The following is a 12,572-nucleotide window of genomic DNA, read 5'->3' on the forward strand; positions in this document are numbered from 1 at the left end:
CCTTCTCACTGAGAAGCACTGTCACTAACCAATGAAACGCTGTAGCTGTGAGCATATGGCTTTCTTGTATGCTTTTTGAGGACATGCGTATGACTATTTTTTTGTTTTTGGACGACATGCTTACTATTACTTTTTTGTCGTATTTCGAATGACATGCTATAGTTTGACTTTTTGTCATATTTTAGACCAAACTATTGTATGACTTTTTTTTTTCATAATTGTGATCTGACCAATCAAAATCTGAAATTAGTTTTTCTAAAATGTTTTCTTGTCGACTTTTATTTGTTTAACAAATATTGTCATATTTTAGACCAAACTATTGTATGACTTTTTTTTGGTCATAATTTGAACATTAATTTTTTGGACCATGTGTCCAGCAGGAATTGAACCGACAACCTTCTCACTGAGAGGCACTGCCACTAACCGCTGTATCTGTGACGCTACGGCGTGACTATTTGTGTTGATCTAATATCAGTTTGACACCGTTTATCTTTGTGTTCACTATGTGACTGTTGAAATATTCTACATTTCATATCATTGAGAGAAGATGAACCATCACTTCCTGGGTAAAGAAAACAAAACAAAAAAAAAAGGACCATTGCAAATAATGATACGTTTATTCCAAAAGTTTTGCAGGAGAGATTTCACAGTCCGCGAGGTGTCTTGAAGTTCATCCCGATGGTCGGCTGAGTGACTTGAAGGTTGGAAAGGCCGCCGAATTCCTACAGTAGGAAGAAAAGGTCGTTATTTAGATGTTCAGGAACATTAATCAAGTTATTTCTTTCTATCCGGGAAAATCTGAAAAGCTGCTTTGATAATAGTTTCTAGGATAAAATCTCATGACGGTTAATCCACACGATGTCCTGCAAAGAAATTAAAGCAGCAATCTAAAAAAAAAAAAAACAGGTTCGTTAAAGAGAGCAGTTTTTTTTTTTTTTTTTTTTTTAACACGGACGTCCGACAGGCGCAAATCAACCCTATTAATGTCTGCTACGTTATTTAAATTAAACAGCCATCGTCCGTACGATAAATTTCTCTGCAACGTGCTTGTTTTTTTTTGTTTTTTTTTTAATCAAAACTATTCAGTTATGAATTAGAAGTTTTCGTTTTTAATCCGAGCGCCGTTATTTCTACGTGCTGAACTCACTCACCAGCATCTTCAGCATGTCCTTGGTGTCGGGATCGACCTCGATGAGCTCCTGGTCCAGAGCAGAAACCTGCGGGGAGGAGAAGCCACAAATCAGCTGCCGGGAAGATCGTCACGGGGACGAAGTCCCGGGCGGGACGAAGAGGAGCGAGCGGACAGACCTCCGGGACGTAGTTGTCCCTCCTCTCCCTCTCCTCCTCCTGCAGCTTGATGGAGATTCCTCTGACGGGACCTCGCTGGATGCGCTTCATCAGGTGCGTCACGTACCTGACGGGACAGGCGGGAAAACGAAAACAAACAAACAAACAAACAAACAAAAACAAACGTTTACCGCGTTAATCCGCCGCGTCAGGTGTGAGAAGCCGATCGTTCAGAGACACTTCGTTCGTCGCAGTTTTTGACGGTTTGTTATTTTTTTTGGGGAAAGTAAATCCGTATCGTGAACTTAAAAACAAACAACAACAACAACAACCCACAAAACAAACGAGCGTTGCTCACCCGGCAATTCTGTTGCGCAGCGGCTTGCTGGGGATGATGGCGATCTCCTCGCACACCCTCTTGTTCACGTGGAAGTCGTTGCCCAGGCGGGTGTAGTACTTCTCGATGATGACCCGGGCGGCCTTCTTCACCGTCTTGGTCCTGACGCGACCCTGAAAGGGAAACAAACAAACAAACAAACAAAAACAAAACAAAACAAAACTCTTCAGCTCAAACAAAAACATCCCATGCGAGTTTCTCTCCCTCGTCTGAGCTTGTGAATTCATGACAACCGCCAGGTTTGGGTTTTACTTTAGTTTCTGAAGAACTCGCATCCAAGAACTTTTTAATGTCGGACGACATTTTCAAAGCTTTCTAATTGTCAAACCGACAAAACCTATAAAAAAGGAGTCAAGTGAGAAGCAGAAGAGCTGTGATTGTTTGTTTTCATACTAAAATCACACGTTAAAGCATTTTAATTACAGCATAATTGAAAACGTAGCTGTTCATTTAAACGTGGGTAAATAAAACGGCGGGTGACCTTTGACCTCATGTCCGACCGACCAACCAACAACAACAACAACAACCGTAAAGACGGTTTAAACGGAGGTGAATTAACTCACCGACACAAACTCGGGGTCAGACGTGGAAAAAGAAGAGTAAACAAAAATAAACGGGCAGAAAGCACCGGAGACCGTCTGAGCCCGGTTAGTTCGCGGGAACAGCTACTCGTGTGTGTTGTTGTTGTTTTTTGTATATATATATATTTAAATCCAGCAAACTGCGTCAAAATCCAGCGTTTAGAAATGCGTGTGTCGTTCGTGTGTGCAGCCGGATGCTTCCAGCCGCTTGTTGGGCCGACAGGCGGTGAGGATTGAGGCGGATTGTGAGCGCCGCCGAGGCGAAATGTTTTGATTGTACCCACCATGTTGGTTCAGACCGGCGGAAGAGAAGCGCCGGCGGACCAAACCCGGAAGTTTATCGTTTTCGGGCTGCGCTGCGGGTCAAACGCCGCCAACTAGCGGCGGGAGGAGAGAACAGCACGCCGGACGAACACAACTGTTGTGAACGGGTTTCTCTTTCAGGACTACAGAAGCGCTTTTCATTCAAAAAAAGAAACAACGTTTGTAAATATTTACGTTTCATAATTACGAGAATTACATTTTTAATTTTAATTTTTTTTTTTTTTAAATGCAGTTCCTTGGGATTTTTTTTTATTTTTTTATAACCTGTGATGATTGTTGATTTTGAAAATATTTGTCTGTACTTATTAGGTCAACAGTTCTCAACCTGGTGGTCAGACCTACTCAAAGGGTCACAAGATAACTCTATTAGAGGTAAATTATACAATTAAAAACAAAACACAGGCCGGAATAATAATATTTAACTTCTAACTTGTAAAAACGTATTCTCCATATGCCGTGTGTAACCGGTGTCAAGCGGGCCGCTACTTTCATCTAAAAAAAAAGCATGATCAAATGTGACAAATGCAAATCTTAAATTTTGACAACACATTTTACAAATGAATGTGTCACTTTACTTTAAAAAAAAAATTGAACCCTGAACACTTTGAAGTCTTTCAGAGCAAACTGAAATGTCAAATGACTTCCAACACCAAGTTCTCCTGCAACGATCTCCTATAATAACGTACTGTAACCACTAATGTTATCTTTCATGACATGTCGTGTTGGAAGAGAGAAAAACTCTGAAGTTCACGTTAAGAAACTTCACATATATATATATATATATATATATACGCATATATATATATATATAAAAAAGGCAGAACCTGCAGAGCCCCCTTTTCTCCCCAGTTTATACGTATTCCCTCACGTACACGACTGTCAACGGGTTTTGTTTTTGATCCGTCATCTACAATATTTGCATTTTCTACTGAATTAAAAGGCAGAAATAAAGTCCCTGATTCAGTTGGAACAAAATCATCACACAAGACGTTCCCACAAGGTGGAGAGATCTTTTATTTTACATAAAAAAGGGTGCAAACTGGAGTTTCCCTTTAGGTGTGGAGGGAATAAAAAGTGATTTTTATAAGGTTCATGTGTGACATATTGTATTATATGAATCCAAGGAGGAAAAAAAAACAACAAAAAAACATAGGCATCTCAGATAAAAAAGGACCTTTACCCTTTCTGCAAATTAAAAATATGAAACCATAAAAAGAAGAAATGTGGGTCCTTCATTCTTGAAGCCCTTGACTAACTCATTCAAATACATTTTTGAAGTGACATTCATATTTCAACACAATAATATTTATTTACAGTTTTAAGATTTCTCTTAATCATAGCTCTAAAAAAAACAAAAACAAAACAAAAAAAACAACAACAACAACAAAAAAAAACTGCTGAGGGGAGGATAAACTCTTGGAGCTGTACAATTAAGATTTTCCACAGACTGAGAAAAAAAAAAAAAAAAAAAAAAAATCAAAGAATTCATCTTTTATATGGATTCCCAACAGAAAACAAAGACTACAATTGTGAACTCTGTACAATTTACAGTTCAAATAATCATCACAATATTGCAGTAAATGTCACCCTCAACCTTCCCCTCAAAGAAAAATCTACAGTAAATCCAACACAACTCTACAGTACAGCAACAAGGAAAAAGTGCCAGAGAACCCAAAAAGAACCTAAAGCCATTCATTCACACCGACGACCGTCCCTTTGCTTCGACTGACGCGGCTCTGACACGCAGGGATGAGTCGCACACGACCGCAGCCATAAAAACACGCGCAAGTCCGGCCGGAGGAGTGACCGGCGCCGGAGACAACCGAACTGAAGTGAAATGTGCCGCGAGGAGACGCGAAGAACGCATTTTAACACGAGGACCGGAAGCCATAAAACGTCTCGCTCGACCCAACAGTATACGAGCCCCGCGGGTGAGGAAAGTCCCGTCTTCCAGGTAAGCCATGCAGGTACAAGTCACACAGAGTACTCCTATATCGCTCTGTACGAGGCCCACGGAGTAAAAAAACAACAACAACAACAACAAAAAAACAAAGTAAATACATCAGAGCGATATTTCCATATCTACCGTCGCAGCAGTGAGCTAACGAGCCACGAGTTTTGAGGAAGGAGCAGATGTTGCAAAGATGGCGATGTCGTCGCTTCCCGGTACCGAGCCACGTTTTGGTTTTTTTTTTCTTTCTTCTAAATGACAAGCGGACACACGTCAAGGACACGAGGTGGAACGCGATGGTCAAAACAAACTCTCCCACCCCCCCCCCCCAAAAAAAAAATAAACCCCAAAAACAAACATTCAGCTTCATATTTTCCTGGCACAGGTAAAAGGCATGGGCTAGTAGTAGTCTCAGGAATGGCACTCGGGGAATTCGGTGGGGGAACATTGAAGGCTATATTGTCTTGATATCCATCTCACTACAAAGAATACTTTCAGCTTTTTTTTTGTTGTTTGTTTCCCCCCCCCTCTCAGGTAACTGGAACGAAACAGTCCGGCCGCCACCGAGGCTTCGAGGAGAATCGCAGGCGGCTGATGTCACAGGTTTGGTGTCTGGACCAAAAAAAAAAAAAAAAAGATAAAAAGAAAGATGTCGCAGACACCAGATCAAAACACATCACGGAGAATGTTTCACAGAGACCGAAACACGATTTTAACCTCCAACATCGAACTGCTCGTCGCCTGGGTGGAAACAAATGACCTCATCCGGTCGTTTACGCCAGCCGGCACGGGACTCCCGACGGGCGAGTCCCACGAGCTCCACCCGTCCCACACACTCAAGAGGCACTAAGACATCTCACAGAAATGAATACCTGTCATTCAAATAGCCTGTTTTCCCACCATTCCCCCTCAAAATCCTTTTGTGTGGAATTACTATGGTAACGACAGAAAAAAAAAAAAAAAAAAAAATACCAAACAAACAGAAAAAGGTCCCGTAGATTTTCATATTCAAGTACTTTCGATAACACAATAAGTTAGACCCCCGGATTAAGTGACATGTCGGGAGGGGGAGCGGGGGTAAAAAGAAACCAAAAGCTATACAGTGTAAATACACATAACAAGCAGGTTTACATACTGATTCATTGGATAAATTTGCAACATCTACAACATTGTACTTCTAAAGATGATGGAGCAGCAGGTCCAATCCAACACTCCGCTGGGAGCTGATTCATCCTGGACTTGCATATGCATATATGCGTGTGTGTGTGTGTGTGTGTGAAGAGAGAAGAAGGGTGTCATGGCACAAACAGATGGGTGGGCGGGGGATTAAAACAAACAAAACAAAACAAAAAGAAAGAAGAAGAACAAATTAAAGTGTATTCCCTGCACCCTATAGGGAAGGCCTAGCACACGAGGCAGCTACAATTAAAGTAATAAGCACATTTAAAGTACAGTATTAAGAAGGCAGGGTTTTGCCAGGGAGAGCCGGGGGTCAACAAATGTAGTGCAGTCATGGTGTCGAGCTTTTGTTTACCCTCTCTTTCCCCGTAAAACCATGGCTATTTGGAATGAAAAACAAACAAAAACAAAAACAAAATTGCATTCAACAAATTCACATTAGCATTAGATGTAAAATAAAAAAATAAAACACCTATGTACGGTAATTCACTTTCTGTTTCGGAGGATAGGCAAGGTGACATATCGAGGATTTTTGTTTCAAGGCAGTCCTCCATGACACGAAATTAAAACAACAAAAACAAAACGGTATGGACACTTCTCCGCCCTCCCCCACGCCGACGTTAGGTTTCGTCTCTCCGCTCCGAGGAGAGGGACCGAGGTTTCAGCGGCCGTCCAAACCACGCTCTACAGCACAAGGGGTCTCCAGGCCCGACACGCAGGGGGAGGGGGGAGAGGGGGGGGGGGGGGTCTTTAACACCATCACACATTATTACGCCAAACCACCCGTTTGGCGTTGCTTGCTTGGGAATACATCTTCAGTGTGTTAACAAGGGGAAGGAACGTCTTTCACTGCTCTGATACCAGCCGGGAACAAGCCGCAACTTTTGGGCTTCGCTGTACAGACGACCCCCCCCCCCTCCCGGAAATGATGCGCTGCAAAACTCGCAATCGCCAGGCTGCCAATGTGTTGTCCAACTGGTGATGTGATGCGGTGGTCAGTCGGTTGGTTTTGTTGGGGTTAAGGCATTGGACAGAAGCATTACAGAGGCTGTGATTCTCCAAAGCACAATCGCGCCAGTTTCTCTCGTCACTCCAAAGCGACGTCCCCCCCCCCCAATGTCCACTGGTGTCGAGTCCGTTATCAGGAACATTTAAGACCCCCTCTGAACCCACTTAAGTTTTGGTCTCACTTCTTTTTTTTTTGTTATTTTTCTTTTTTTCTTTTTCTTTTTTATAATTTTTTTTTTTTTTAAACATTGGTCTGAACTCCCCAACTGCAATTTCCTTCCCATGCACATGACAGATTATATAAATGGTCCAAAGTCATTTACTTTTCTGTCCATACATTCAGTGTGTATGTTTTAGAATTAGTAGGAAAACTGGCGGCAACCGAGAGATAAATAGCATAAATAGCAATTTTTAATTTTTTTTTTTTTTTTTTTTTTTCAGCCCCGTGTACGAATGTCAGGTTGCCGCTCGTCGTGACGAAGACAACGCGGGGCGAAACTGCAGGAGTCGAAAGAGACTGTAGTGTACTGTGACTGCAGCGTGGTTAAGGTGAGCGCTTTAACCAAGCGGCGCGAGCAGAAGTCGTCCTCAGAGAACGCAGTGCCAGGAGGCGTCGTCCGTGGTCTTCGGTTCTCTCGGGCCCCGGGTCCCGGCGCCGGGGTCGACCTCTTTGGAGGGAAAAAAAAAAGTGCAGGGGCCAAACGGCAGACTGATGCTCTTTGTGCCCGTCGGTGGATATAGGCAGTTACGCTCTTGGCTCCTCCATTTTCCAAGTTTACATTCAGCCCCACGTCAGGAGTGACCAAAAGGGGGCTTTGTGTCAAAATGAATTCGCAAAAACTAACGAGGGGCACAAACCACGTTGAACTGGGACTTGACAGAGGGGGGGGGGGGGGGGGGGGGGGGGGAAACAAAAATATCATCTCGTGAGTGAACCAGAAATTATAGTACGAGACAGGTTGAATCTTCCACATGAGGATCCGTCTCTTCCTTTGCGATACCACAGGGGAGAAACGGGAGCAAAAATAGAGCAAAAATAATGAGAGAAAAGTACAAATGCTGGATGTCGTGGGAAGAGAGGAAAAAAGAAAAAAAGATCCTCTGTAAAGTTCCATCAAAAAGGTTCCGTTTGGCCCACTGACCTGCAAAACATCCCCACACGTCTCGGCAGAGGGGAAAAAAAAAAAAGAGGGGGGGGGGGGGAGAAAAAAAATCACAAATAAAAAAGGACTCCCATCACAAGACACGAGCGTCTCGTACATCTCCACAAACCGTTTTATAACTTGTCCCAACAAAGAACAATTCAATCAAGATCTTGCCGTGGACTCCCTTCTTTTATTCTGAAAGGGACCTTATTGATTTCTGAAATCACAATCGACTGAGCCGGACACTTGGAAGGTTTTCAGGCTGGCGCGGCGGTGATCATTTGTGCCTCGGCGCGTTCTTCTTCCGTTTTCGCTTGAAGAAACAGCAGCACCTGCAGAAATGAGACGGACGTGAAATCAATACGTAGACGAGAGAGGCGTCGGATGAAGCAAAAGAAACAACAAACACAAGCGGGCTGCTTAAATCAGCGTGTTCGGTATCACGGGAGCTTAAATTTGAGTTCTCCGAATCGAGGCAGATGTTTTTTTGGTTTCGTTTTGGGAATGATCTCAGGGCGTCAAAGGGTGGTTTGCATACTTATTCACCTCCCACCGTTTTAATAGACAAATGGCAGAGGGCCGCAACTACAAAGTGCTGCAGTGAACCTGAAGGTAATATTTCTCCTATGCAAAACATAACTAAATATATAAACGGAGCAGTGCACACAGAGAGCACGGGGGACATGGTGAGCCTGAATGGTTAATAAAAACATACAAAGACAAGAAAAACAACCAAAAAAAAAGCTGTGGATCAAGACATAGGACAGTGACTGGGTTCTCTCAGATTAATTCACTGATAAAGAATAACGGCGCACCATGCAACAAGAGTTTAAAGGCCTTTGATCTGAAGCCAAATGCGCTGCCGAGAAGGAGTCGTATTACGACATAATATATAATAATACTACTACAGGGGCACACAAAAATATAATTTACTTAACTTCAAAGTCCTTGTAGCTTATTCCTTCGGCCCTCAAGTTTAATTTAGTTCAGCAGCACAGTTTACAGTCTTCTTTACTCATCTGTCACTTATCAACATCAAAAAGTACGAAAGGCCAGAGCCTTGGTAGAGGCTACAGCCCCCCAGAGTTCTCGTGGGGTATGTGGCACTACCGTACCGGCGAGACGCTTGGTTAAATTTGGTAAATATCAACTGCACCGGGCCCAGCCTAGGCCGGTCCACTCCCTGTCCCATGAGTCTGATGTGGACGAGCAGAGAGGGACTCACCACAGGTTGAGCATTTTCACGCAGCTACAGAAGAAGAAGAAGAAGAAGAGAGGAAAGAGTGTAAAGAGAAAAGAAAGATAGATTAATACAGCGAGGCCGAGATGATGGGACTGGGCTCATGCCACACAAAGCATGCGCACAAAACACACCGACGGGACAACGGGGCGGGACACGGTGAGGGAGAGACCGAGAGGTTAAAAGGGAGGAAAGATTACAGAAACAGCTGCAGCGCATCGACTCTGGGAACGAGGACGACACGGCACCAAAACACGCTGCGCAGCGCGTTACAGTTACGATAACAATGTGCCCTTTTAAGGCTCCTCGGCTGCTTCTTCAAAATCAATCAAACCATTTTGATTTTCTACTTTTGTGAAAACGTGGACGGCAACAGAAGTAAGCGCAAGATTGGGTTGAACAAACTATTCATCACATCCATCGCTAATTTCATGCTTTTAGTCCTTTCTAAGCTCTTAGTAAATAATAACAGGTTGATTTACTAAATCCAGCTGCGCGAGGCAAGTCAACTTTAGTCATCAAAAGCGAATCGGCGGCAATATCTGTAATATCACGGGCTGTAATTTGTGTTTCGGAGTTAGCGGTCCTCCTGCTGATTACAATTACTGGGAAGATTTTTTTTTTCTTTTTTCTTAATACGTCAAGATAAAATTCAGAAAATAAAAAGTGCATTAAACATTTGTGCCTTTACATGTAATTTGCTCAATGGTGCCAAAACCTTTTCATACAACTGCGGGAGGGAGTTGAACCCCGATGAACCCCGAGTTATTTAGAGCTACGTAAATATCCACTTGGTAAACAATCACGTACAAGCCGACTAAATTTAAACTCGGAAACTTGTATCTTACAAATATAGGAAAATGTTCTCTATGAAGCACACGTAGAAAAGTAAGTGTACAGCTGCTACTGCTTCAAAATCTGATGGACTTTGCACACATGTACAGATAATGAGTTTTAAAAAATGTTTTCCATTAAAGCCTCACTGATGGAAACTAAAACTTTAAACTGGTCCTGCACAGACATTTGATTTGTTGAATTTGCTACTGTTCATCAAAATGTTGACAAAACGATGAAAAGCCACCCATATATAATTCAACACGGTTACATCTCATAATCCGTCAAAAGGCAAAACATTCATTAAATTGCATCAGATTTGCATTTGCATTCATCGCTTCGTGTTCTCGTATCAAACCAAAAGCTTGTTTGACGAGGTATCAAAGAGACTGGCAGCGAACACGCCGATCATCATATCAAACAATTATGAGAACGGAGACAACAGCAGGAAGTCCTGTCATCCGGGCAGAAATAGAAGCGAGTGCGGATTAAAGAGAATAAACTGCTGGGAGACTCGAGGAGACGAGAAGCAGCGAATCTTTTTTTAATTTTTTTTTTTACTGTGCCTTTGATGGAGGGGAAGATGGTTCATAGTTAAGGAATTGCAATAACTAACAGGGCTGAACGGATCACCTCAATCAAGATATGCAGAATGTATGGGGGTAGATGTAAAAGCTTCAAATCATTTTTTAATTATTATTTTTTATTTATTTATTATTATTACAATGATACAGGATGAAATTTAACACCTACTTTAAGATTGAAGAAAAATGAGTTAATTTTGCGTTGGTATTGATATTTCTATACATGATATGTTAGTGCTCAGCTGACCCCAACGATGGCCACCCGGCCACTGATTTTTATTGTGAAAAGCTTTGAATTGAACACTCAGTAAAATTAACCAAACTGTTTAAATTGTTCATGTCCGATAATTTCGCAAAGATTCGGGCAGTTTTTTTTTTACCGACGCGTGTCAGACGGGCCAGCTGACGGGATGGTTTTTATAAAACGGGTAAAAAGCACATCTGTACAGAGAGACATTTCATCAGTCCTGTTTTTAACGGCCTTTTATTGATTTATCTGTATACTCAGATTTCCTCTGCTCTCATTGGTCCTTTATTTGACTTTGTCTGGTTGTCCTGACTTTGTCATTTGCATGTGAAGCTCCGAGCTGCAATCGTTGTATGAAGCGTGCTACATAAATAAAGTTACTATTTCTTATTGTGCTCCATTATCTCATACGCCGCCACTGCGGACTATAAACAGGGAATCTCTGTTCTGACCTACGACTGCGGTCCTGTGTGGTTACAATGCTGACTGGCTCAAATCACAACCGTCAGATCCTTCGATCAAAGTGGAGTCTCGAAATGAAATGATCGCCTCAAATAAAGTGTCATTTTGAAATGCTCGCTACAGTGTTTATGTTTGAACTTTTATCCAATTTTTTTTTTTTTTTATTAAAATAAACTAACAACCTAAAATTTCAAGTGCAAAATGTTTATTTTCTCGTGTTTAATCCCACCGGTCACATGTGTGACCTCGAGTTTCTGGAACTCCTAAAAGAGTTATTGTTTTTTTTTTTTTTTTTTGAGAAATTGAACTTGTAAATGAAATAATATTGTTTTGATTAAAGTCTATCAATGCCATATGACTACTGTGAAAGGTCTTATGACCAGATTTGTTTACTTCCTGCGTGCACTCCTGGAATAATGTTTTGGTCAGACAAGAGCAAGTCAGTAAAGCACTTTTATTAACAGAGACCTATCACATTTTTTTAAAAATATTATTCTTTAAAGAACCTACAACTGATATATTTTGAGAATTATACTCCTACATATATATATTTTGCTCTTAAGAAGTGTGAAATAAAATTTCAAAACATATATTTCACCAACTAAAAATCTAAAATCTAAAAAGTTTGTAAGTCTGTAGGGACGTCTCGGGACTCAAATTACAAAGAAAGAATCTGGAATTAATAACGTTAAGATATGTTTTGTCTCAGCTGTGTGTCTCAGTTCTTCTCAGTCAGCTGAACCATGTGACATCCAGCTCGCAGCACAGTTTTTTCACAGTGGGCGGCCAGCCGTGCAGCATTGCATCATTCCAGCTACTGGTGCTGAAAACTGGCACCGATATCTGGTAAGCTGTGCCACCAGCTCTCAGACAAACTGAACAAAACCGATGCCAACGACGGGGGTTGCCGTGTTTTTCAGGCCACGTCTTGGAGAGAAAGAAGTGACCGTTGCATGTAAATGACATCATGTACATAATCTTAAAATGCGTCGACCACGTGGCGAGTCGGCGTGATCGCAGTTGTCTGTCGGCACAATGCACTGCTGGTTCTGCTCTGCATAGATACTTATGGGGGCTGTTCGAGACACGACAGTCATGTAGGTCAACAGTGGGGTCTTTCTTTAAGGACAACAAAGGCTGCGTCCTCAGTGGCCTAGGTCAGTGGTATGAGAAGATGAATTAGTTCATCTGCATCGACTTTCTTTCTCGGAAAAGAATCGGGCTGAGAGGACGCGCACAGAGACGGGCAGCAGTCGAGATCAAAACCCCGCAGTCAGGCGGACAAGAGGGGCGGCAGCAGGCTGACAGCTGGGAGGTCGGAGCTGCCACAACT

General features: G+C 42.3%; 2 protein-coding genes and 1 long non-coding RNA gene across 6 annotated transcripts in view; all 3 read right to left on the bottom strand.

The window, feature by feature from the left end:
* Positions 1–593: 593 nt before the first annotated feature.
* On the bottom strand, positions 594–2,587 carry rps17 (ribosomal protein S17). Its single transcript, XM_069705591.1, has 5 exons — positions 2,550–2,587; positions 1,646–1,797; positions 1,309–1,414; positions 1,152–1,217; positions 594–722 (listed from the first exon to the last, which is right to left on the bottom strand). The coding sequence occupies exons 1-5, from the start codon at positions 2,550–2,552 to the stop codon at positions 645–647; spliced, it is 405 nt and encodes a 134-aa protein (XP_069561692.1). The 5' UTR covers positions 2,553–2,587; the 3' UTR covers positions 594–644.
* Positions 2,588–3,585: 998 nt separating this feature from the next.
* LOC138624990 (uncharacterized) lies at positions 3,586–5,048 on the bottom strand. Its single transcript, XR_011311198.1, has 2 exons — positions 4,626–5,048; positions 3,586–4,575 (listed from the first exon to the last, which is right to left on the bottom strand). It is a non-coding gene; the product is annotated as an uncharacterized lncRNA (long non-coding RNA).
* Positions 5,049–5,069: 21 nt separating this feature from the next.
* csnk1g1 (casein kinase 1, gamma 1) overlaps positions 5,070–12,572 on the bottom strand; it is a 32,484-nt gene continuing 24,981 nt past the window's right edge. For 2 of the 4 annotated variants that reach the window (XM_069705601.1, XM_069705599.1), the window contains 2 exons: positions 9,098–9,121; positions 5,070–8,204 (listed from right to left, as the gene is read on the bottom strand). In XM_069705601.1, the coding sequence (XP_069561702.1) occupies positions 8,150–8,204; positions 9,098–9,121 (79 nt within the window). In that variant the 3' untranslated portion in view covers positions 5,070–8,149. The remainder of the gene's footprint in view (positions 8,205–9,097; positions 9,122–12,572) is intronic. The other 2 variants (XM_069705602.1, XM_069705600.1) reach the window with 1 other exon arrangement.

This window comes from Brachyistius frenatus, unplaced genomic scaffold (genome assembly GCF_029030835.1).
Source record: "Brachyistius frenatus isolate BFR_SWC_R1_liver_20210118 unplaced genomic scaffold, ASM2903083v1 Contig_58, whole genome shotgun sequence".
NCBI classification, from domain to species: Eukaryota; Metazoa; Chordata; class Actinopteri; family Embiotocidae; genus Brachyistius; species Brachyistius frenatus.